Below are 27,322 nucleotides of genomic sequence, written 5' to 3' on the forward strand. Positions count from 1 at the left end.
ACACACACACACACACACACCAAGGCTGTAAAGAGTTGGTGTAATTTATCATGGCTGAGCTGACATAACTAATGATGAAGAACTATGGCTGACCACAGCTACAGTTGGGTGTATGTATGTTATGTGTACATGTATCACATGTGTCTAAGCCATGATGCATGACCACAACTGAGTGATTATCATATTTTAAATCACCCTTTTGCTGTTTGGGAACCAGTAGGAAGTATAACAAGTGACATAGCTGAATGTGTGAGAATGCGTGTACGTGACTGGGTGAGTTTGCTATATATGTTCCACGCCACCTGCTTCCTAAATCAATAACATATTACAGCAGGTCTTCCAGAGGTGAACTAGAGCTTAGAGCCATATCACACCCCGAACATACTCCAACCCAATGAGCTCCATTAAAAAATGTACAGTATTTAGATTGAAATGGGTTTTTGAGAATATCTGTGGCTTTAGAAGTTAATCGAAGACTCATGTGCTTGTCTTACCTGAAGAACGTGACAAAGAACTGAACCAAATCCATGAAGTTACTGTGCTGAGAGAAAGCGATCTGAGGAGAAAAGAGAAATAAATGTTAAACAATGAGAAAAACATTCATTTACATGCTTTTGTGTACATGTGTTTTTCTGTCTGTCGAAATAGGACATGAATGCAAAGGTTTAGTTTCTGACTGTACCAATACTGCCCCTGCTGATATACGTCTCTCTCTCTCCCCACATACACGCGATCAATAGAAAAGAGCTTCTTTACAGTTTCAGACTCTCCATTCTAATTCAAATAAGTAATCATATTATTTTGGCACAACTAATCATATTATTTTGGCATAACTATGTTATGATGGACCTTCAATAATAGGGAGAGATGAATAACAGACAAAGAGCAATGGCTTGCCACACTAGTATTAACCTTGAGCAAGTATATTTATTAAATCCACGTAAAGCACTGTTAAGCAATGTTTTAAACCTGTATTTCTGAGAAGGGGTTTTAACCTTTTCAATGCCACAGACCCCCAAATATGATAATGCTTGTGTGAGGAACCTCATCTTGAAATTTTAAATGCAGCTATATATTTTAATGTATAAAGACCCAATTTATACTGTGAAAATGTGTAAAATATATATATTTTACACAAATAAAAATATTTCACTTACATTATTATTGTTGTTTATCTATGGCTTTAGAAGTTCAAAGTTCAACGTCATGAGTGATTCATGTGGTTACTATTAAATAAAAATTATTAAATATTTTAATTGTTTATTTAAATAACTTAATTTAATTAAAAATATTATTTTGTTTATTTAGTGTTTTCTATTTATTTTTTCTCTGTTTATAGAGCACTCCCTTATGGCCCTCTTTCAGTTTGAAAACCCCTGGTATAGAGTGTAAAACACTGCAGTGCTGCAGTTATTTAACGACAGGCAATATCATAACCTTCTCCAGAGCTTCATTAGATATTCATACAGCACTCGTACAACTTTCTCACATTGTGTTTAGTGTCTAAGGGAGAAAAAAAAAAAAAAAAAAACTGAAAAATGATGGCAAACGCTTCTCTGCATTTTCATTCAGTTTTTTTTCCCCAAGCATTTTTAAGAACATATAAGACAAGCAGAGATTTACATGCTGACGTTTACCCAGATGGTCAAGCTGTTATTAAAACTGGTCACATGCTCGCTACGTGCTGTACTTGTCCAATCAGTGTTATTAACCTTGTAAATATGCAAATGAGACTGTTAACCCAGGGTTCACAAACGTACGGCGTGAAATAAGAAAACCTGATTAGTCCGAATGAATTGTGGGCTTGTTTCATGTTTCACACGCTGGGTTAGTAATTACGTTAACGTAGTGTTTAAAATGACCCTACTGAAATTAGCAGTGCAACGGCTGCAAATAATTACATCATTCCTGTCGCTCTGTTTAGAGATGCAGTCTTAAACCCGTCTACCATAAGGAGGGCAGAGTCTAGGGGACACCGGAGACGTTTCCACTTTAAAATAGTCTTTTTCTCTCCATCTTTTACCTGCTTTCAAACAAGCTCACTCTTCCCTCTCTATTCCTCCAGGCATTTCCAAAATAAGCACAGGATTTTCAGCGAGGGAGAGGGAGAGAACAGGGTAAAAGAGAGCATGCCAGACGTCCACAGCATGGAGGGTGAATTCACACAGAGCTCTCAGTGAGCAGATGCTGTGCGCTGATACGGCCTCTCTCACACACCACAACCTCCTCATGTTCAGACGCACAGTCTCAAAGACAAACGGGGCCTGACTCACAGCACTGATACCCACACACATTCAACATAAAACAATAGCAAGCAGACTTATCACTGTCATTCACACATGACAACCTGTGGCTCACACAGGCATTCATGTGGTGTTTATGACATAAACACTATATATAGCTTGCTAGTCATGCTTTAAGGGATAATGATGTGGCTTACCCAATCTAAACAAGAAGAGAGAACGTTCTGGTACACCTGCCAAGGTAAGCTAACTAGTGTAAATGAAACATGTTTTGTTACGTGTGATCTGTGGAGGAGGATTGAACCTGAGAAACAAATGTACTGCTATATTTACTGACAGAACATAAGAGTGTAGAAACTAGTCCAAGATGAAAGGAGGAGTGTGTCATTTCCGAACCAAAACTCAAATTTGGATTCTGAAGTTTGGCGTCTCAAACATTCCTTACATTCTGTCCCCATCTGCCATTGTTTGAACAAACAGGCAGTCCCAGCCCGAACTCTCGCCATTGGCTGAGGTAGAAGTTGTCATGTCTCGCACAGTGTTTACACTCCTCCTATGAATATATGACTTGTTTTTGAACATTAAAGTGGCTAAAAAGAATCATGACAAAAAGTTCTCATGAGGAAAAAAAAAATTAATAAAATAATAAAAAAAAAACCTGTCAAAAATATATCTAAACCTGCCTTTCCAATATCTTTGACAAATGAAAGACCAGTCGGTCATTTCCAATGGAGAGCAGTATGGAGGCTGTGTAGAATTTCAATCATGTGTATGCGGAATTTTCAGATCTGATTCAAGCTTCTGAAATGTTTGAACTTTTGCAGGTTCTAATCAAAACTATTACAAGGACATGAGAATTACCAACATTTGCACTAAAGCATTACTTTTAAACACTACTTCTGTAAAAAAGGACAGTTATGAATTATGATTTAAAAAATAATTGTTTTGTAATTATTACGTAATTATGCATGTTGATTAGCATCACTACTGTATTTTTTAGTTTTTTTTCAGACCTACAGGCAGTTAATTATTTGTTTTGTGTGGACATTCATACCTTCATTAATGTGGTGAATAATCAGAGGGTAACAGGCTACTTCTGGGGGGAAACCCGACAATCAATATCGATACAAATTTCGAAAAGGCAGCTTTAGTCATATTTCTGCCCAAAATTAAGTCAATGAAAATTAAGCCTTAAAAAAATTATATGAATAAATAATTATTTCAACAGTATTTAGACATAGTGGCAACGTGTTGTACTGCATTAAATTTTACATTAATGATTCATTTACACCAATTAAAAATGCAACAATGCAAACAAATTAAAATGTAATTTTGGTATTATTAAGAATTTTAAGTTAAATGAACTTCACTATCATGTGATCCTTAATAAAAAAAGTCTTCATGCAAAATTTTTAATTTGGGGTTGACATGCGACCTTCAAATTTTTTTCGTGGAGCTCAACCAAATTCTGCCTTTAAATAACAATCTCACACAGAAACTCGAAACATGAACGCTCCATTCCGCTGGCCAAAAACTAAACAGGCCGCACAGACTCTTTGACCACAGGCAAAACGAAAACAAGAGCCAGAAACAGAAGGCTGGAACTGTGCCTCCTCTGAACTTTCTGATCTCTCTGATTCTCTTATTCCTCTCAGGCTCTTCCCTCAGTCTCTCTCTCAAAGAGCCATGTGTTTCAACTTAACATTCCTTCTGACACTCTCAGTCTCAGCCTGCCATGTTTACAGAGCAGGGTTCGAGCGCTGCGTTTTTCTCCAGCCCATACCCTTTCGTCGTTCTCCTCTAAATGCCTGACAACAGCCCCTCTGTCCTCCAGAGCTACCACGGCGCATGCCCTCTCGCCCGCAATCGTGCTCGGATCCACACATGCAATCCCTGTTAGACGAAACGTGGCATCCAAAGGTCAGCTAGAGAAGTGAAAGGCAAACGAGAGAGACGATAAGGGCATTACCTGTGTGAAATTCACCCTTTCTCCATAAGCTGAGGAGAGAACGTGTTCTAGAACAGCGGACGGACAATCAAACCCAAACTCTGAATTTCAGCGTCCAAGCACAGGAGGGTAGGTTAGATCACTTTCCAAAGCAAAGGAAGAGAGGAGGGGGAAAGGAAAAGAGGAGGAGAGGAGAGGAGAAGAGAAGAGGGAGGGAAAGGAAAGCTTTGCCAGATAATTTCCAGACCAGACAGAAAAGGCCAAAGATATATGAGAATTTTCGGCCTCTGTGACTTACAGACGGAAGGAGAGGATAAGAAAGCAAAACAAAACACAAAGACCCTCGCTGATGTTTAAACAGCGCTCACACACACAGACGTGATATTTTTCTCTGTATACTTCACTGGACTCAATCATGTGCAGACTCCTCTCACCTGGATTTTGACTGGCCACGTGAAGTTGCTGACATACACATAGAAGGTAATGTTGGCATTGCTACGGAAGTCAAACTTCTCGTTGGAGAAACTGTCTTTGAATTCCTTTATGTTGCTGCGGGAGACTATAGGGATTTCCTCACCAGCTTGAGTCCCAGCTGCTCAGAAATGCAGAGTTACAGGAAGTAAGAGAGTTGCAGCTGCACACACAGCACATTTATGATGTGCTTAAAACATATGTTTAACACATGTCAGAGCTTCATACCTGCAAAGCTGGTTGCCCATGTGATGTTGAGGTTAAAGTTCTTTGAGGCATTAATAAACATGTCCAGGTCTCGATTTTGCTGCAAGAGAAATCCAAAAAACATTCAGAGGAAAAAAATACAGTACATGAAATATTAAAAGAAAAATATACATGCTCTAAAATGTATTAAATAAGCCACAATGTATTCCACAAACTGCTGTAGCTTTTATACCATAGCATAACAGCAGTACGATTTAAACCATAATTTACTCTTCAAACTGATGCATATCTAAATTTATGCCTCATATAAAATGTGTCTTCTGTTTGCATCTCGCTTTTAACTCGAGAAAAAAATGAAATCATAAAATCACTTTTATTTCATAAGTCACTAGATTATCAAAAATAGACGCTTATGTAATATTTAAAATCTTTTTATGGTGAATTTACTGCAAATATAACTACACTGTTGTTCCACGGTTTTAATGTTTTTGAAAGAAATCTATACAAAGGCTGCGTTTATTTAATCAAAAATGCAAACTGTGTGTTACAAATCTTCACAATTTTGAGATGGACCTCACTGAAAGTACATAAGGCATGGTATATGGCAGTTAACACACACATTTTGCCTTCTGATCTATCATTTTTCTACTCAAATTTAACTTAAAGGGCACCTGTTATGCAAAATTCACTTTTACATGTTGTTTGAACATAAATGTGTGTTGGCAGTGTGTGTGCACAACCACCCTATAATGATAAAAATCCACCTGCTTAGTGTCTCAGAACAAACTGTTTGCAGAATCTGTAAAAAGTGACACCAGAGCATTTAAAAGCAGCATTCAAGTAAGAAATGTCTTCTTATTAGAGCTACAGAAATCATTCATTCAAGAGCAGTGAGTGATTTATCTAGAATATCAAAATCAACTGCGGGCGGGAGATTGTTTTCCTATTTAGCGCCCAAACTCTGGAACAATCTACCTAACACTGTTTGGGAAACAGACACACACTGTCAGTTTAAATCTAGATTAAAGACCCATCTCTTTAACCTGGCTTACACATAACACTATCGCATTTCTATAATTCAAATCCGTTAAAGGATTGTTAGACTGCATTAATTAGGTCAACCGGAACCGGGAACACTTCCCAAAACACCTGATGTACTTGTTACATTATTAGAAGAATGGCATCTACGTTAATATTAGTCTGCTTCTAACTTATTCCGAGGTCACCGTAGCCACCCAGATCCAGACTGTATCCAGATCAGATGGTGGATCAGCATCTAGAGATGACCTCTACAGCCAGGACACCTAGATGAGCCCCAGAGACTGATCCCCAGTGAAGACCCTCTCCAAGACGGCCAACGGGACAAGACCAAAGGAACCAGATGAGTCCTTTGCACAATCTGATTCTGCTTTAGTCTAGATTTAAACTGCTGATTTTGTCTGGCCAGAGGAGAATGACACTATTTCGACAAACTATTTCCCTGTATAAATACTGTGAAGCTGATATAAAGCCACCCAGCTTTATATCAAGCCGATGTAAAGCTGCTTTGAAACCATTTGCATTGTTAAAAGCGCTATACAAATAATATTGACTTGACTTTCTGTTTTTATTTAGTTTGGGTCATATTATCAGTATAGACAGCAGCAGGTACTGTATATTACGCTACTGTCACTTAATATACAGATCTAATATAAACATGCAATTTCTTTCCCAGCAGTTTGCCTTTACAGACATAACCACTGTGTTTTTGTAACTTGGGTGCTTTCAACAAACTTAAGTGTATTTGACAGACATGCCTTGTGATAGCAGCTTTCTGTGTGCGTGCTCTGGAGGTGTTCGCTCAGAAAACCATACATCAGAATTTTAAACTGATATGGCTTTAAAACGCATGATTTCAGTGTGACAGACATGATAATCAAAACATAACAGATGTTTTGTTTTGGCAGAGTATCTAAGACATGAGCGGTTAAGGCACAGCCCTATTCTGCAAAAAGGGGGCAGCTCATATGCATTTAAAGATACATGCACAAAAACAGCGTGTTTCTGCTTCCACTCAAAATAGGCATTTTCAAAATGATATAATAAATGATCTGTGGGGTATTTTGAGCTGAAACTTCACAGACACATTCTGAGGACACCTGAGACTTATATTACATCTTGTAAAAAGGGACATCATAAGTGCATTTTAAGAATGTGTCCTTGGTAAACCCCCTTAATACTGTATTGTTTCCTCTGTTCAACAGTGAACTGCTGAATAAATTTATGAGGAAAAAAATATTGATATATTTTTATTGATAACAGTGATATCAGACGTCCAACTGCATGTCAATCAAATTAGTTTGCTATTTGATCATATCAAGGTTTGTTGTGTTTGCAAATCAAGGTAAACTGTCAGCTTTGGTTTATTGACGTCTAGTTGACCATGACTCTACAAGCAAAAAAAGTACTTTTTGAACAGTTAACTCTTTTCAGCGTAACACACCTCATCTGGAGTTGCCACAAAGTTGATGGCAGTGTAGTAGCGGTCGTCCTCCTGAGACAAACTGAAGGTAAACTGGTAATCTATCAGCAGAGTGTCTGTGCGTCAGAGATAAAGATACAGTTTTGTGTGTGAGAGGAAGAGTAAAAGGATAAAAGATAATATTGAAAAACTATTACTTAAAATCTGTATATTATCCCAGATTGACTGATATATGCACAGGTTTGTGCTTTGTCTGATTTAATCAGGTAAGGACAAAATGACTAGTTCTGAAAATGACTAAATTACTCAAATAGCCACAATATGAATAGCCATCAGCCGCTGCATTGACATACTCACAATAACATGTTCCCTTCAGAGGGTTGCCCTGGTAACGGTTCTCTACCTCACACCTGAGGGACAGAACGAAACAAAAGCCCAGAGTGAAAATGAGCAGAATTATAAGGAACAGAGTTTGATATAGGCAAGATAACGATAAACTATCCGTCGTACATTTGAAAAATTACTTCTAATGGCAGAGCAGAGAAAACCTCACGGGACAGAATGTGTATGAGAGTGCACACTTACAAATGGCAGCGGTCTCCTTTGATGCCCTTGGTGGTACAGAAGCATTTGCCATTGTTAGAGTTACACATGCTGGCATGGCCGTTGCACTTACAAGCTGCAAATGAGCAACACACACATATACAGTTAAGACCCTATCAAACCAGCAGCAAAAAGCCAACTGTATTTTGGCCTGGGCTTGTGTTTAGACTTACGTTGACAGCTGCCCCCATTTGTCGGATCACCATAGTAACCGGAAATACAGCTCTCGCACTGCTTGCCTGTGGTGAGGTCCTCGCATCTCTCACACATGCTCTCATTGACACAAGAGCTGTGTCCGTTACACTGACACGCTGCATGAGAGAGGAACAAACAGAACAATTTAAGAAAATATGCTCAGTACTATAAAAATGCAAACAGTATCTAAAGTAAAACTGAGATAAATGTAGATAAACTATAAACTTTTCTATAAAAATATATATTTGTCAGCTGTGTAATGATTCAATATACATTGTGATAATTACACTTTCTAAAATGGCTTTTGAAGGTTATTCAACATCCACAAGTCACAATCTTTAACTTAAGAGATAAAAGTAAATATTAATCACAATTTTTGTTTTAAACCAATTATATTTAATAACTTTCATTTATATTCTCTTAAATAATATATAATAATAACAACTGACATTAATTTGTTTTAGATTTTTTTTTTTTTTTTAGAAGTACAATATCGTTAAAATGATTTGGGTCTGTAATTTGTTTTATTATTTATGAAAGAAGGCTGCATTTATTTGATCAAAAACACAGTAAAAATAGTAATATGCTGAAATATTATCACAATTTAAAATAAATGATTTCTATTTTAATACATTTTAAAATGTATTTTATTCCTGAAATGGCATTGATTACTCCACTCTATAATGTCACATTAACCTTTAGAAATTATTCCAAATTACTGAAATATTTCTTATTATAATCAATGTTTATAACACTCACGCTGTATAATACTTCTGTGGAAACTACGATGCATTTTTCAGGATTCTTTCAACCAAATAAAAAGCACTGCAATCTTCAAAATTAGGGCTGCATTAATGATTATTTTGGTAAGCGAGTAATCGGTCGATTATTCTGACGATTAATCGAGTAATCGGATAATTCTATCAAAATTTTTGTAGCAATAAAAACAGACCTAAGCTTCAAATATAAATATAATAGCAATGAGGCCATAATAATTAGATCAAATAAAGTGTCAAAAGTACTCATATGGTTTTATTGAACAAAACTGTTCAAATACATAATGTATTATAAACAAAGCTAATAATTATTAATTATAATAATTATTAAAAGGTGCTGTAAGTTTTTGACTCTACTAAAGCATAAAAATACCATAATATGTTTGCAGATATTTAAGAAACATGCTAAGTTAACATACTTGTTTATCTGAAAAACAATGCTACAGTCAGTTATTCTCCTTTGATGTGCGTTCCGGAATGTCGGTCTCCGTTTTGGTTTGTGAAACCTGCCCACTGCCAGTTTACCCAATTGTATATCAGCACCCCGGGTTGCGAGTTGGCGGAAAACACAGCATATTTCATTTCATTCATCTCATGTGCGCTCGTTTCTGTTGGTGTCGTTAATCTGGCAACCTGCGTGTGCCTCAAGTCTGAGGAGGAGGGGCCGGGTGAAAAAAACTCTCTTCAGTATTTTGAAATTGGACTGCAATACCTAGTTCAACCGCTAGGTGTCAATCCTACATACAGCACCTTTAACCGAAGAGTAGCGTTTGTGAATACTCAATAGCATTTTGCTTCATTATGATTTTTAAATACGCTTAATATATCATGCAGCATTGGAAAACGGTCTAATGATGCGTTTCATGGATTCCTGTCCTTGGAATGCTCCACTTCCAGTATTTTGCTGGTTGCTCAACACAGGCAAAATGAAAGCGAGGATTTTTTAAAAATCAAGTACTTGAATTGAATCAAAAAATTGTGACAGCCCTATTTACAATGTTGCTTAATTTTAATTTCTTTAAGTATATCAGCGTCAAAGAGACATTTTGATATCCAATTCAAGTTAGCATCACCATATTCATTCATATCTTCAAACATTTCATAAACTCAACCAATATAGAAGAACTTATATAAGTCAGATGAGTTTTACCTGGGCACTGGATGAAGGACCAGTTGTAGCTGCCCTCTAGTGGGCACAAGCTCACGTTCAGCATTGGCTGAGGGGCAGGAATGAGGGAGGGGCCTGAAGAGGAAGGGGCGTGGAACAGTGTTTGGATCGGACCGCGGTAAGAGCCCTCTAAACACTGGCCTCGTCCTGTATTGCTGGGATCAGTGCACCACCCACAGCCAGGCTGGTCCAAACAGTGACCACAGGTCTTATAGCCAGAACAATTCTCTGCTACAATAAAAAAAACACATGCATTTATCACAGGGATCATGAAGGGCAATCACCTCAAACTGAACCCTTGACAGTAAAGTTTTTATTAGTATATTAATCTGAATTGATTTTATGTCAGTTGTAAAGACTGCTTTGTCCATTACAAGTGAATAAACAGGAGACCTGCTAATGTTCAATCTTCGATTTACAATGAGAAAACAAGACACATGCTGCCAGGCATAAATCCACTAAATGAGAGCCAGACATACGTGGGCAGGTGTTCATGGTGTACCACTCCATGCACTGGCCGTAGGGGAAGGACGCCACATAAGCATTAGAGTCCACGCACTGCCTCATGTTACTGCACCACATGCACTCTGAGCTCCCACTGGTGCACTCACTACAGGAAGAGCGCAGGGCACAGGGCGTCCGACACTGCTTCACACTGTGGTTTGCTGCAGGAACAGAGAGAGTCCGACAGAGAAACACACAGAGAGAGAGAATGAAAGAAAAAATTCCTTTAAAGATTCTCATATCAATAAGCAACAGAAAAATAAGGTTCAAATGATAATACAATATAATATAAAACATTTTTGAAACCAGGAAATTAAAAACAATATACGTGTAATATAATAAGTTTTTAAGTTTTTAAATGACTGATACTAACTGGCAATATATAATAAAATAAACTATGATTTAAAAAAGCAAAACATACAAAATAAAATATATTATAATACATTTAAAAACTGGATTTTATATAATATAACAATTTTCTGCTTTAAAAAAATCTAATTATACTATAAAATTAATGGTTTAAAATATATTATAATAGATTTTATTTTATATATTTTCATTTTTATATATATAATTTTACTTTATTGTATATTGCCTATTGGCATCAGTTATTTAAAACCCTGTTATTATATTTTATATTACCGTTTAAAAAATCTAATTATAAAATATAAATTATTATAAAAACCTAGCAAAGTAAATGTAATTACTGTAAATGTAATTATATAAAATATAAAATATTTCAAAAAGTATATTTCAAAAACATTAATTTCTATAACAACAAAACAACAATAATATAATAACAATAATATTATACAGTGTAATATAACATCATTTATCTTTTAATATAATATCATCTTTTTAAAAACAGGAAATGATACAAAATATTAAAAGCATAATGAAATAAAATGTAATTTAAAACAAGAATTTGTAATATAATAATATATTTTTGAAAACAGGCAATTGCACATTTACACATTAATAATTGACAATTTTTTCTGTTAATAAGGCAAGTGAGCACTGGTCAGTGTTGTGTGTGTATGTGCATCTTTCTCACTTGGTCGTTCACACAGACTCCCATTAACAGAGTTGACACAGGTTGCCGCCTTCAGGCCATTAAAAGTGGGCTCAGCCAAGTACCCACAAAAACCAGCATCGCTGGGCTCGCCCGGCAACCACTGCAGCGTGGAATTGGTGAAGGGGGACATGTCCTCCCAGCACCAGTAGGAGACATTGATCTTCCTCAGACCCACCCACGGAGTGATGACTGCTTTTGACTGCAGCACACAGGACAATTCATATTAAATTCAGTTTAATGTATGAAGAGCTTCACAAAGACTAGTGCCTTACATCCCCCAGGTGACAAAGTTGTGAAAAAAAGACATCATAAAGAACAAAGACTGTGAAAGTGTGCCGCAAACTCACTTGCAATGATCTGTTGTGCATCTCTTTGAGGACGAACTGGACTTTCTTCTGCGTGGTGAGGGATGCCAGCACCGCCTGGTGACTGCGACATGCCAGTTTAGCGTTGTCATACGAGTCCTTGGCCGTTATCAGCTTTAGACAGGAGTTCCCCACCAGGTGCCAACTCTCCCCACAGATATTCCCTAAAACACAAGCACGGTGCAATCATCAGGTCTCCAAATTAACATATGGGAAACATGGCAACTGTGTGCTAGCGTTAATGATGGACAGAATCCTTTGAAATAACAAATTAAATAATAATAATAACTATAAAAAAGGTGATTTTATCATTATTATCACGATGGACAGAGGACTTTAAATAACAAATTAACAAAATAATAAATAATTTAAAAAAATAATTTAAAATAAATATCAATAATAATAATAAATAATAGTGATATTATCCCACTATGTCCCAATAACTTATTTTATTCTATAATCGCACTTTGTTGTTCTGCTATTGTTTTTGCAATGGACTATATAAAATGGACTATGTATAAAATATTTTTTAATACAGGAAATTCTATAAAATATTTAAAATACAATATAATGATATAATAATAGGTTTTTAAATAACTGATGCCAGTAGGCAACATATAATATACATATAATACAACTTCTAATATAATTTAATAAACATAATATAACATATCATTCTAATGATAAACAGAGGCCTTTAAAAGAACTAATTAAATAATAATACAATTATTATTGTTTTTATTATTATTAACGGACACCTTTAACAAAAATAACTAATAAATAATTACAGTTGAAGTCAAAACTTTACATACACCTTTCAGAATCTGCAAAATGTTAATTATTTGACCAAAATAAGAGGGATCATACAAAATGCATCATGTTATCGTTTAAGATATTTCACATAACAGATGCTTACATATAGTCCACAAGAGAAAATAGTTGAATTTATAAAAATGACCCCGTTCAAAAGTTTACATACACTTGATTCTTAATACTGTTTTGTCACCTGAACAATCCACAGCTGTGTTTTTTTGTTTAGTGATAGTTGTTCATGAGTCCCTTGTTTGTCCTGAACAGTTAAACTGCCTGCTGTTCTTCAGAAAAATCCTTCAGGTCCCACAAATTCTTTGGTTTTCCAGCATTTTTGTGTATTTGAACCCTCTCCAACAATGACTGTATGATTTTGAGATCCATCTTTTCACACTCATTCACAAGATGAGTACATTTTTCTTGTCTTCTAAATGTCCTATTTTTTTCATTTAGTACTGCCCTTCAGAAGCTACTTACATGTTTTCCGGAAGACAAATTAAGTTAAATTTACCTTGATCTTCAAATTCAAAAAGTTTTCACATCCCGGCTCTTAATGCATGGCTTTTCCTTCTGGAGTATCAGTGAGCGTTTGAACTTTCTGCAATAGTTGTAACTATTATTTTCTCTTGTGGACTATATGTAAACATCTTATGTGAAATATCTTATTCAGGTCAGTACTAAATAAACAATAACATGCATTTTGTATGATCCTGATTCTGAAAGGTGTATGTAAAGTTTTGACTTCAACTGTAAATCAATTCTTTACTTGTATTCATATTTTGTTGTTCTGCCATTGTTTTTACAATGGACTATGACTAACACATTATTTACACAGGATTTTGCTCTTGAACCTGTTTGTGTTTATTACCAGGGAGGGTAGTGCACTCTTGATTTCTCGTCTCCCATTGGCAGTTCTGATCTGTGGCACAACTTTTACAACTGGTCTTCTTGCTGCACACAAAGGATGGGTTATCCTTTGGACACGCCTCATACTCCATTATCCCACCCTGCAGACCGGCAGACAGATTAGTCACGTCAGAGCAAAGCCCCAGTATTACGAACTCATAAACGGAAATTTGTTCTTCCACACGCTTTTCTGTAAGTCACGGCATATTAAATATTGAGTCTTACCGGGGAACTGGTGCAGTTACTATGACCAGACACACAGACCGCAGCACACCACTGGCAGCTGTTAGTGTTTGCTGTACAGCTGTAGCAGTCTGAATATTGGTCACACTTTTCACCATCTGCATCTGGAAAGCACACACACACACAATATTACTGCATACAACGCCTGTGGCGGTAACTGTGTGTCCAGTGATGCCACACTCTGGAAGAAAAGGTAAACATACAGATAAATCTGTTGTATGTAACTGCATCTGACAGATCATTAAGAATATCTTCTATTCGGACAAGACTAGTTCATGTTTTGCAGAAGTATTTATCTTGATATTTACTGGAATTAAATTGAGTTTACGGTTTCAGTTAAAAAAATAGAGCAAATTACCCATCATTTCTGACCTAACTCTGACATCCTCAAAAAAAAAAAAAAAAAAAATCGAATCCCATTCGGTTAAGAAGGCTTGTGTTTGTGGATATTGTATTTTTCACAACACTTCTTTTGCCAAATAACTAAAGCTAATTTTCTCATTGAGTGCAAATCTTCTTAATGTCTGGTGCACCATCAAAGATTTAGGCCTTTTTGCCAATTTTCTGGATAAAATAACACTTGGTGGTATAAATACTGCCTGCTGGTATCCCATAAGGCATAAAAACTTCAAATCAATAAGGAGAGCCAGCAGCCGGTTGCGATATGATTAGGAAAACCCCTTAAGTTAAGAAAACTCTCAGTGATAATTTATAATTCTTAGCGATAAATTTACTATAACTCTGGGTTTTCTCAGTATAAGGTTTATACATTTGACCAAAATGCAGTAATATAAAAACAGTAATATTGTGAAATATTGCAATTCAAAATAATATGCTTTCTTCTAATTTATTCCTGTGATGCAAAGCTGACTTTTCAGCATCATTACTCCAGTCTTCATTGTCACATGATCCTTCAGAAATCATTCTAATATTCTAAGGCCTTGTTTACGCTAGTGCGTTTTTGTTTTAAAAAGCATTTTAAAAAGTAAACTATCCTCGTCTACACTGGCATTTCACTTCAGAAACGATCTCCACCCACACTTAAACAACTGAAAACGCATGTCACATGACCATTCATGCACAATGGACATGCGTGTAAACCACTTAAATGTGTACACAGTTATTGTTTACATGGTCATCAAGGATACGCAGAGCGAATGTGGGCAGCCTCACCATTTTTGTCTCAGTTTTGGTCCGTTTACACTGAAATGCAACCCCGGAGTTTTCCAACTAAAACTGGGTCTGCAGCGTTTTCAAAAGTCTCTGTTTTCGAGGGTCTAAAACGCCGGCGTAGTGTAAACGACAGGCGTAACCATAGCAAAAGTTATGTGTTTTAAAACAAAAACGCAGTAGTGTAAACACAGCCTAATATGCAAAAAAAATAAAATCATTCTAATATGTTACTTTGCGGCTCAAAAAACATTTCTTCATTTCTTACTACCAATGTTGAAAATATTAGTACTGCCTGGCATTTTTGTGGAAACGGTGACACATTTTTACAGGATTCTTTGATGAATAAAAATGTCAAACTAATAATATTTACAGTACTTGAAATAAAAATCTTTTGCAACATCATACATGTCTTTACTGCCGCTTTTGATCAATTTAATGTGTCCTAAAAATCTTACTAATATCAAAATCTGAACAGTAGTGTAAATAAAATGTTTTTGCATTTAAGCGCAAGCCATTACATCGAAACGTTTACAGGATGTCACAAAAGTTAAGAGTAATAAATAAATCCAGACACTGCCACATAAAATGCCAGACATCCTATGGTAATAATTGTAACTTAAAAACTCTGAATAGTTCTAAAGACACCCAGGAAGCAGATGTCCTCTTTGTTCCTGTCACTTACACCCTCTGGGACTGCAGGTGTTTCTCAAGCCCTCGGTGTCATGGGGTGCCGCTGCGTCCCAGGACATACAGGTGGAGGTAGTGGAGTTCCACAGACACTTCATGCCGGGCACAGCCGCCACACACTCCAGATGCTCAGAGAAAGCAGCACAGCTCGCAGGGGTGAACCTCAGCACATCGCTGAGCATCAGGCTGTTAAAGCCTCCATACACGTACATCACCCTGACACACACGCAAAAAAATAGACAGATTAACCTCGAGTATCTCCGAAGGAACGAGAGAGGACAGGGAGAGGAAGAAGAGGGCAGTGCGAATGAGGAAGATCATGAGAAAGAAGTTGGGAGGAGTGATAAATAAATCGCATGAGACTGACAAGTCAAACAGCAAAAAGCAGCGTTGTGCCACAGCTCCCCACAGAGGGGTCACTCAGTGGTCATATCGGCGCTGGGAATTATGGGTAAGAATATAGATCACAGTCAAAATCTCACAGGAGAAAGCCTTCTGTGTGGATGAGTGCGGTTAGAAGACTGTGTTTGTTAAGCTGGCAATTTGAAGCACTAATAATGAGATGTGTTATTTATGGATAATGATTCTGCTTTATGACTTCATTAGACTAATCCGTATGGAAGGAGATTACAGGCAGATTTAAATACAGACTTCATATTTACCACAACACCGTTCAAACATCACAGAAATAGAAACACTTTAAAAAAAAGGAACATTCAGGACTCAATACAACTTAAACGTTAGTGGCATGCTGTCATTTATCGGAGGAAATTATTTTGACTCAGTTTGTACAAATCAAACAGCTTATTTACAGTTTGTATGACAAGTTTACCGGAGTGTTTAAATGCAAAAATATGATGTTCTTATATTGTTAAATCACTTAAATGAATTATTCAGTGCAAATGATTAGCATTTGAGCTGTAAATCTATTTTTTGGTTTCTAGGCAGATAAACATTTGGTTATGCGATATCCAAATGCAACTTGGCTATACGTTCCTCCCCGGTGATTTTTCATAAAATGTTTCCCATAGGTATAGTACAAAGTATAGGTTTACATGGTCGTAATATAAATTTAACATAGACATGGCAAAAAGTGACACTTGTCCCATTCTAACAAATACTAAGGGTCACGGCTATAATTATGAAAAAAAAATTATTATTATTTTTTTTTTTTCTTTTCATTTGATTTTAGGTGAGGAAGGTGTCTAATTTATTCTCGGTGTTATTCAAAAGCATGACTCAATTAGAGAAGAACAACTGCACACTCACTTTTAAGCATATTTAAGTGAGTGTGCATAAGTATCAATAGAGTTCAAAGTTGAGCAAGATTTTTTTCACTGCATGTATTCAATCAAAATAATAATAAACAAAAACAGTGAAAATAGTAATATTGTGAAATAGTAACTATTCTTTTAAAACAGTGCACATTATGTTTAATTCAAAACAAACTATTACAAGTGGGACTGGATATTTTTGCATACTGAGCACATATAAAACATTGAGATTACCCGTTGTGATACACAGCTGAGTGGCCAAAACGGTTGACATCCTGGTGAAGATCTGGATTGGGCAGAACAGTCCACTCATCACAAGCTAGAAAAGAGAAAATGGCAGACAAAGTGAATCTCAGCCAGTGCTGCCAGAATACCTTTAAGAGACCTCAGTATAGAGAAGACAACTCATGAATATTTATTAACTAAGACTAATCATTTCTCAGTAATCTCCCAATTAATATTCATAAGTCCAACCTTCATATAAATTGATGACCTGTGCAGATGTGCAGGTGCTATAAGGCACCTTTACTTGTACTCTGAAACTTCATAACATTTTATAACACGCTATACGGGATAAAACTGAATGTTCCCTGTTCCCTGCATCTTTCTCGGCATGGTTTGTAAAATGAGGTCTTTGCATTTTCTTAGATGACCAATTAATATCAAATCATCTCTTTCCAAGATGTTAAATAGAAGGAGTTAGTGGCTAATCTAACAGGCGTAAGAGAAGCATGAAGAGAAATGACTGCTATTAGCGCAGAATGTGTGACAAGTCACTGCCCCCTGCTGGAAAACACTCTGACAAATCGAATTCAGCATCCTGGTGTGGGCCAGTGTAATTGAGTTCAGCTTAGAAGGACAGAGCAATTACCCTCAGGGCCAAGACAGGCCTCTATTAATTACAGATTACCACAGCACTAGTCTGAATCTCAAAAGAGAAGTTGGCATGAGAAGAACAAGAGAAAGAAATTTAGAAGTGGAGTGATATATAATGATGAATAAGCAAACGCAGATACTTCTGATATGTTTGAAGCTTCCTGTGTATTATGCAGGCACTACAAACTCCTCAAAGACGCAAAGATTTCTACCCACACATTCAAGAGCCGCCGTATTCAAGTGCTTGTAGTGCGTCTATTCTGACATCATAGCATCCCTCATTATCTAAATGAAAAGCGAAATAATACCACCAGACAGGCATGTCTCCGATCCCTGGAGATTACAAAACTCAAATGTGTCACTCATGAAATAATGGCTTCAAAATCACGCATCCTTCGGCAAGAAGCCCCCCTGATGAGTGTATTTCGGTCTCTAATGGCTTGCTGCTACACGCACAGAAATCCAATTACGCTTTCTGTGAGAGTGTCTCTTCTGCTGTTCAGTATTGTGAAAGACAGAGATATTATATAGATATATGATGCCATACGTGAGAGGATTTAGTAAGTGAATGATTTAGAATGTAAAAAGTTCTAAAAGGTAGGCGAATGACAATTTAATAAAAACCACACTACATAATCATCTAATATAATTATTTTGCTGGAAAGTGTATTGCATTCTTTACTTCTAATTTTAAAAACTTGATGGAATTGATATAGAAGTATTACAAATGAATTAAGTTTAAAAGGCCTGTGCATGCTAAGAAGTATGCTCAGGGTGAAAATTTGGTGCAAGAGGTAAAATCCACAATTGGCTCTTATCTCTGTAATCTTATTTTTGGTTTTGGGAATACAAAAACCTGAACGGCTGTTTTCTTTTCTATAAACGCCACCTACTGTCAGAGTAGAGTCTAATCACATGTGAAAATCGGACAAACATTTGTGTTGGTGTGAATACGTCTTTATAGTAGTGTTGCTTTCGTCAACTAAAATTATGACTAAATATCGTCGTCAACGAACCTATATCACCTGACGAAAACGAGACGAGACGCAATGTAAATGCTGGTCATGTGACGATGACTATAATTAAATGTATAATGCAATATTGTTGACGAATAAAAACGAGACTAAATGTGCTATAAAACTATGCTAAAATGTCTCTTGATTTTCGTTGACCAAAACGAGACGAAACAAAATGTTATAACGTTATTTCGTCTCGTTTAGTCGCGTTATTATTATTTTGCAGTATTTCTGTTTCCTGTGTCTCACTACAGGGGCTGCATCAGGTCGTACTGCGCAGACACAGGCGACGTCACTTCCTCTATCCCCACTCGCGGCATTATTTAGAAGATGACAACAAAGTTAAGTCTGACACAGAGAAAGGGAACCCAGCCGGGGTTCGTCTTTGGGAGATGTGTGTGTACTTCTAACATGTTTGGTTGGTAAAATAAGTGTTGTAAATTCAAATCAGAGCGTCGTCCGTGTCTGGAATAGATGTATTCTTGAGTCTATAAGGTAACAATACGAGAGCTTAACAGAATTACCAGCCCGAGTCCGTCCCGAGCCCGTCTTTTTCCCCTTCTCCCAAATCAGATTATACGGTTTCAGCTATTAAAATAGTTCAGTTTTGTATGTAATGGCAAAGTGATATACCTGCTACTAGGTACTTATACTATATTGACTGGGTTAAATAGAATTGCATTACTACAACTAGACTAAAATAGTCATGGATAATTCTGAATAAAATAAGACTAAAATGCTCAGACTTTTAGTTGACAAACTTGACTAGACTAAAAAGAGTATGAACGTGACTAAAACTAATAAAAACTAAAATGACAGCTTCACACAAAGACTAGACTAAAACTAAAATTAAAACAGGCCGCCAAAAACAACACTACTTTACAGTCACATTATCTTAAAAAAAAAATAAGACACGAGAAAGCCAACACCAAACATCACATATTCTCATGTTTCGCAGTCCTACACTAAAGTACAAAACACTTGCGGTTTGAATATTTGGGTGACAAAGGAGGTGTTTTGTACTCACCTATGCTGTATGCTATGAAGTCTGAGGAGAAGCACTTCGCCCCATGGCTCATTGAGGTGTCGTTGTGTGTGTTCCCTCCAAACACCAACATGTTCCCACCAACAATCACTGCCGTGTGGAGGTAACGGAAAAAACCACTGTCCCTCAGAATCAACCTACAGATTCAGAGACATCATTAGCAGGAAACCCAGAGAAAGCAAAAAACAAAGTCAGACTATGTTCATTGTAGCATGCTTACATAATATAGACCATCATAGACCATGTACATTATGCCATGTGTGAGCTAATGAAAGTTGTGGCCTAATGGTTAGAGAGTCAGACTCTTAATCCAAAGGTCGTGGGTTCGAGTCTCAGGCCGGCAGGGATTGTAGGTGGGGGGAGTGAATGTACAGCTCTCTCTTCCACCTTCAATACCACGACTGACGTGCCCTTGAGCAAGGCACCGAACCCCTAACTGCATAAATGACTGCCCTCTGCTCCAGGTGAGTGTGTGTTCACTGCTGTGTGTGTGCGCACTTTGGATGGATTAAATGCAGAACACAAATTCCTAGTATGGGTCACCATACTTGGCCATATGTCACGTCACACTTTCACACACACCATTCAAAAATTTGGGTTGGGTTGCAAGATCGTTCAAATGATTTTGAAGAAGTCTCTTATGCTCATCAAGGCTGCACTCATTTAAAAAAAAACAAACAATAAAAATGAAATATTACAATAAAAAACTAGTAACTGTAACTGCAAAGCTGAATTTTCAGCATCATTACTCCAGTCCGTGTCACATGATCCTTCAGAAATCATTCTAATATGTTGATTTGTTGCTGTTTTTTTTTTTCATTTATTTTAACCTGAAATCTTTGTAAAATTGTAACATTTTATGTCTTCACTGTGACTTTTGATCAATTTAACGCCTCCTTGCTTTATAAAATTATTCAGCATTTCTTCAAAAAGTCATTCTATTTCTGTTTTGTTACATCAACCTCTATATAAACAGAATATCAAAGAGGTAGCTAATATTTCATTGACTTGCATTTTTGCAAAATAAGCAGGCACTCCATTTTAAGCATAGCCTCAAAAAGTAGTCTGTGTTATATTAAATTGCAATGCCATTTAACGTACCACATTCTCTTGTCCACATCGTAGCGGTACAGGTCTCCGGCCAAGCCATATTTATTGGCACTGAAAGCTTTATAGCCTCCATGGATGTAAATGGAGCGGGTTTGACGGTCGTACACACTGCTGTGCCCATAGCCACCCTGAACCAGCGCCCCACGAGTCTCTAAAACGCTCCATGTGTTCTCTACTGCAAAGGGAAGAGTGAAAAGAAAAGAATCAAAAGGCTCTCCTAAAAAATATTTGTGAAGTTGCTCTTCCATTACAACACCAGAGGGCAGTATAGTAAACAATTACTGTAAACAGACCAGAACAAGGATAATTGTCACATCAGGAAGAATTACATTATAAATGTCTATTTGAATAAATGCTTGTTTTCCCAAGCAGGGGTTTTGTATGTTGATTTCAAACCACATTGGAGTCCATTCACCTTTAGAAACCAAAGTGAAAACCGACCCCAGTCTCCCTCTTTTTCTCACACGAATGACAGCAACAATCAATCATGAAAACATCTGCACAAAACATTTTACACCGATTGAAATCTAACATCAAAAAGGGGCCTCATTTTAATTTTGTGATGAATGACAGAGTCAGTCTCTGCGGTACCTAGCGGTCTGATTCATCAGACAGAAACTGGGTCACAACTGTTCACTGTGACTTTCAGTCCGTGGTAGCACTCAATTCTGAAAAGGATTAAGGTGCTTTCACATAGGATGAATTCTTCCTTTCAAACAGCTAGACTGAATGAAACAGAACACCGGTGTCCTGAAGCTGGTTTTTAAAAGATGCTTTTTTTGTTTTTAAAAAGAAGGTTTTTTTATAAAACATAATGTGCATGATGCAAGAAGCTGAAAAGGAAAATGTGGTGTAACAGCCATTTATATGAACAGAGACCAGTAATTAAATTAAAGAAATATCAGAGAAGGATGCACAGTACTGGGTTGATCTATCTGTCGAGTAGGGCTGGGTGATAAGAGCTAAAAATGTATCTCTCAATATTTTTGCCAAATTTACTCTACTGTATATTCAATCTTTATATGTATCTTGATATTCTGGCATTATCTGGATAGAACAGATGTTGTTGCAAAGTGCATTTAAATTATTTACTGCAAAATCAACAAAAAAAAAAGACTGACCACTTACTGCTTTTTACCAAATGAACACACGTTCATTAAAGTACTTATATAATAAAGTACTTATGTAATAAATTTACATTTACTTAACTTAAGAAAGCGAGTAACCTAATGCAGATTTATTTTGACATACAGTAGGAGATTTTTTTGCCCCATCTGTAGCTATGGTTATCTCTGTCAATTCCCATATTTATCCCATATTTATTAAATACGGTTGTTGATTCAAAAACAGAAAAGCGTTTGAAGCAGCCAAACGATCCCTTTGACAAGGTCATATTTGTGAGAATTGAGCGTCTTTTATAACTAAACTTATAACACTATTGCGATATTCACACTATTCCTTAATTTGATATCATTATTAAATTATGGCAGCAATATTCATCCTAACGCCCAGCCCTACTGTTAAGTAATTGACACACTCCTGTGCACTACTGACCAATGTTGTACTGCTGCACTTGGCTGATGTATCCGTAAAGAGGGCAGTGTCCGAACACGACCAGTATGACAGGCTCAGATTCGTCGAGATGGACAGTGTGCGCAGAATGGCCCACGACGGCATACTGTTCTTTAGCATGCGGATTCAGCAGAACCCACGATTGGTTCTGTGTGTGGAACACCCACAGTTCTGATGTCACGTTTCCTGTGGAGTCAATCTTCCCACCGTACATGTAGATTTTATCCTGTATGCATGCACACAAAGACAAGTTATTTACTCACAAGTTTTTGAGAACAGCTCTCACTTCAGTGTATGCAGGAAATAAATACAACAAACCGTAACGAAGACATTAGAATAGAAGAAAACTATTAAACAACCTGTCATCCATTAACAAACCTCATGCAGGGAGAGAGAATGACCGTAGCGTCCAGTTACAGAGTTGACAGACCGGTTTAACGACATCCAGCTTTGAGAGGAGATGTTGAACCTGAGGAATAGACACAGAGAGTAAAGGAGAAAGTGAAGCTGCAAGCCTGAAAAAAAGTTATTATACTCCAGTGTGTATGTGTGTGTGTGTGTGTGTGTGTGTGCGTGTACTCACGCAGTCACCATCTGGTAGAGCGTGTAGTTGAACACATGTCCACCTATCACCCACATCACGTCTTCATGAACCACAGCCTTATGGGACGCCCGCACCAAGCCATGCCCACTGTATTCCTCACGTGTCCAGAAGGAAGCATTTGCTGGTACAGTTATTGAACAGTCCAGGCCTAAAACACACACACACACACATGTACTTTAATAGTTAAGCAGTGAAAGTCAACCTTCTTTGACTTCAAAAATGGCTAATTTACTAAATGTACAGAATTATAAAACCATAAAATTAAAGATACACAAAAGGCCTATGCTCGTAAATATAAAACATTACAGGAAACCATGGAGGAACTTGAACCATGAGTCAGTGTGGCTCAACCGGTTGTTCACAGATTGGTGATTACACCCTTCCACATGAAAGAGGAAGAGATGAGAGGAGACAGAGATGGAAAGAGCTCAGATATGAGAGGGAGACCTACACCCTCACAGCTCTGGGCAGCAGAGCTCTGCCTAAAATTGAGGTTTGGTGACTGCTTGTCATAATTACCACAATTACAATTAAAAACAGTTCATGTCTTCGTCGACCTTGCAATTACAAGTTAGAAACTCACAATTATGAAACCTCAGACTTGTGATGTAATATATAGAGTCAAAATAGCATAAGCGTCAACAGTTATTAGTTGTAAAGAGGAACACATTTCTTTCATATGTTCCTTTTATTTGTTTTTGATATACAAGCAAGGTTTTATACTCTAAAGTTGGCTTTATGGAGGTAAGTTCTCTGCAGAGTTCATAGCAGTCTCGAGTTATACAGAGTTAAACGGCACCTACCAGCCAATCAGAAATAACGTTTAAATTACGCGATTCTGCTTGATGCAGTCAAAACAAAAAACCAACTGCTTTCCAACCAGAAGCTTTAACTTAGCTTTGGCTTCCTGAAAGGAAAGTACTAGGGATGTTATAACAGTTGGTAAATCTGATAAAAGACAAATTCATCCAAATAAAATAAATTGTTTTACATAAAAAGTATCAAAAATACAAACATGCCAACTGAACAGCAGTGCTCTATGTACATACTGTACACACAGTAGAATTACAGAACTTGTCCTGAGCATGTATGTCAAGCTGTGTGTGTGAGTGTGTGAGTGAGTGAGCGAGTGAGTGAATGAGTGAGTGAGCGAGAAAGTACACATTTCAGCTTATGAATGTTTGTTTTTTTTCCCTGTTGTGTTTGTTGCACATTTTGATGCCTTGATGACAGGGGTAGGGGGCTCCCATATAAAGCACCGTGGCTTCCCCACTCAAATTCAGATGCAGTGTGTTTTCCATGGTAGGTTTGAACAAAACCAAAACTAGGAATAGTTTGACTCTGGATGGAACACTATTATCCATCATGACAGTGCTTTATGTGGGAGTCCTCTACCCCTGTCATCAGGCATCAAAATGTGCAACAAACATTTATAACAGAAAAAAGAAACATAAGCTGAAATGTGTACTCTCTCTGTCTCACACACAGCTTAACATACATGGTCAGGGTAAATACTGTAATCCTACTGTATACAGTATGTACATTGAGTACTGCTGTTCAGTTGGCTCGTTTGGAGCAAAATTTATTTTTATTTTTGATACATTTGTATTTTTAAATACATAAATCTTTTTATTTTATTATAACAAATTTGGAAAAATATCGTAGTATCGTGCTGCAGCGCACATTCTATCAGCTGCAGTTCTGGCGCCTCCGTCTTAATATACTGTACAACGCCACATGCATTCACATCAAATGTTAACTCTGCAGTAGAGTTACACTCACAGGACACTGCACTTATGCACAATCACAAAAGTAGGCTACATTATTGGCATGTGCTTTAAAGCCTTACTGGTTAAACTTTTCATTCACGTGCTGTTCCGACGTGCGCTTTCTCTGAGCATGTACACCCGAAGCGCACGCGCTAAAAAAACCTGCTAAACAGCGCCTGATCACTGACAGTATTAGCGCTAAAGGTAACTTTTAGTTCAAAACACACAAGGTTTATGTATAGGCTCAGTTGGTCATGTCTAAAGTGAAAGTAAACAGCTGAGAGAAAAACGGATGCGTGCCCGTATATTAGATGCATTCAGGGGTCCGTTCTTCGTACGTCGCTAACTCAGTTAGCTGGATTTGATTGCTGACGATTTCGCTTGATCTTGGATCATTTGGTTCTTCGAAGCTCATGCCGGACTTGCTGTCATAGCAACAGGTCCGTAAGTTTAAACCTGCACAGGAGCAGGTTTATTTCATGTAAACAGGATTAGATTGCATCTTTTTAAGCAGCCACCGCTACTTTATTACAAGAGTACCCTACTGGTCCAGGGACATTAATTTAAAATAATAATAATAAAAAAATTAATTTGAAAATAATGTTGTGTAGTCTATACTATAGACACAGCCAGTATCTATACTCATTGAAAGATATATGAAATAATTACACATAATAGGGGTATGGTTAAGGTTAGGGTTAATAATAAATACACAATCAAGCGAAGTATAAAAACACAAGCTGTTCACCAAAATACAGCTCTGGGACAAACAGAGTCCTGTCTTTAAAGCAAACCCAAACAACACTAGAGGCGGCGAGATTGAGACAGAGATCTGTAGTCAGTGCTGTGAGAGGCGAAGAGGAAGAGAGCCAGGAAACAATTAGTGAAACCACAAAAACCATTTACAAATTCCCAGAATTGTGAGTGAACTACAAAACATTTATAAACAAATTTGATGATGAACAGCTTCCTTAATGACTCTTAACGTCACAGAGCTTACATACAGCATTCAAGCCACTAATCTATATACTGTACAAATAACTAATGTCATGTCATCTCACGATAGCTCTGAATAGCAGCTGTAACCATAGCAATAGTGACAAAGTAAATATCAAAGATGGTGACATGCATTACATCTTATCAATTCACACAACGCAAGTTAACAAATGTTCGATCTATGTTATTAATAAAAGGTCCATGTGAGCAATGTGTGATGATTGTCACCGAACTCACTCTCAAAATGCAGTCCTGAAATGCATTAATCTTGTTCATAAATGAACTCGCTCTTAGAAGCATGATTGTCCAGTAGCTTACGGTCATTCCTATGCTTGAGCCACGTGACAACTTACCTTGCCATCCTGGTTTGCATAGGCAGCGTTTGGCGACGCTGTCACACCGTCCCCGCAGAGGGAAGCCACAGTCAAAGGAGCAGTAGGGCACATCACAGGCCTCTCCGTTCCAGTTGTCCTCACATACACACTGCACAGAGTCACTGGAATTCCCCACACGACACTCCCCATGATCTGAGCAGTTATTGGGGCAGGTATTTAAACTGGGAAGAGCAGAAAGACACAAAGAAATCAATGCAACAGGAAATCTCACATCTGTATTGATAAACTACACCAAAACTAAAATGTGTGCAATTGCTGAATTACTGGCAGAACTACTTAAATAAGGATAGTTTATTTTCTGCCATTGTTTGGACAACAATTTCCTGCTAACAGCTTATTTTAGATAGCCTCACGCACGCCATTGGACAAGACTGAAGTTGATATGTCAGATTGCTCTATCAAAGCAGTGTTCTGATAGAGCCAACAGCTTTACAATTTTCAGGAACAGTGCTGTTATTGTTAACTACTAACTAGGGCTGTATGACATTAATGGAAAATGTGATAACCTGTTAAATAATTGTGTGATTTTGTGACAACCTGTTAAATAAGTGATTTGGCATGCAAATTAAAGTTACATTTAAGATGCTGACCAAAATTATTAAATAATATTTTAATTGAAAAAGCTGAAATGCAAATAAAAATACAAATAAATATTGCTTAAATAAATATTATTTATTTATATGTAATTTATTTATAATATTTATTATTTATTATCATGCAGGGATTTTTTTCTTCTTCAAATTATCATCAAATAAAGTTAAAGTACTAAAACTAAAATTAAAATGCAACAAAAATATAAAAAGTAAATAATAAATACTAACTAAATACTC

At 36.9% G+C, this 27,322-nt stretch overlaps 1 protein-coding gene across 1 annotated transcript in view; it reads right to left on the reverse strand.

Annotated features, from left to right (window-relative positions):
* Positions 1 to 27,322, reverse strand: part of LOC306882847 (attractin-like) — a 61,933-nt gene that overhangs the window by 25,584 nt on the left and 9,027 nt on the right. The window contains exons 5-25 of the mRNA XM_079437801.1: positions 26,451 to 26,653; positions 23,312 to 23,480; positions 23,107 to 23,197; positions 22,711 to 22,954; positions 21,148 to 21,331; positions 20,029 to 20,183; positions 17,344 to 17,428; positions 15,831 to 16,051; positions 13,958 to 14,079; positions 13,695 to 13,833; positions 11,999 to 12,180; positions 11,631 to 11,850; positions 10,552 to 10,737; positions 10,055 to 10,303; positions 8,107 to 8,244; positions 7,916 to 8,009; positions 7,688 to 7,740; positions 7,352 to 7,446; positions 4,891 to 4,969; positions 4,626 to 4,783; positions 495 to 556 (exon numbers count right to left, since the gene is read on the reverse strand). Of these exons, the coding sequence (XP_079293927.1) occupies positions 495 to 556; positions 4,626 to 4,783; positions 4,891 to 4,969; positions 7,352 to 7,446; positions 7,688 to 7,740; positions 7,916 to 8,009; positions 8,107 to 8,244; positions 10,055 to 10,303; positions 10,552 to 10,737; positions 11,631 to 11,850; positions 11,999 to 12,180; positions 13,695 to 13,833; positions 13,958 to 14,079; positions 15,831 to 16,051; positions 17,344 to 17,428; positions 20,029 to 20,183; positions 21,148 to 21,331; positions 22,711 to 22,954; positions 23,107 to 23,197; positions 23,312 to 23,480; positions 26,451 to 26,653 (3,129 nt within the window). The remainder of the gene's footprint in view (positions 1 to 494; positions 557 to 4,625; positions 4,784 to 4,890; positions 4,970 to 7,351; positions 7,447 to 7,687; positions 7,741 to 7,915; positions 8,010 to 8,106; positions 8,245 to 10,054; positions 10,304 to 10,551; positions 10,738 to 11,630; positions 11,851 to 11,998; positions 12,181 to 13,694; positions 13,834 to 13,957; positions 14,080 to 15,830; positions 16,052 to 17,343; positions 17,429 to 20,028; positions 20,184 to 21,147; positions 21,332 to 22,710; positions 22,955 to 23,106; positions 23,198 to 23,311; positions 23,481 to 26,450; positions 26,654 to 27,322) is intronic.

The sequence above is a fragment of the Barbus barbus genome (assembly GCF_936440315.1).
Source record: "Barbus barbus genome assembly, chromosome: 16".
NCBI classification, from domain to species: domain Eukaryota; kingdom Metazoa; phylum Chordata; class Actinopteri; order Cypriniformes; family Cyprinidae; genus Barbus; species Barbus barbus.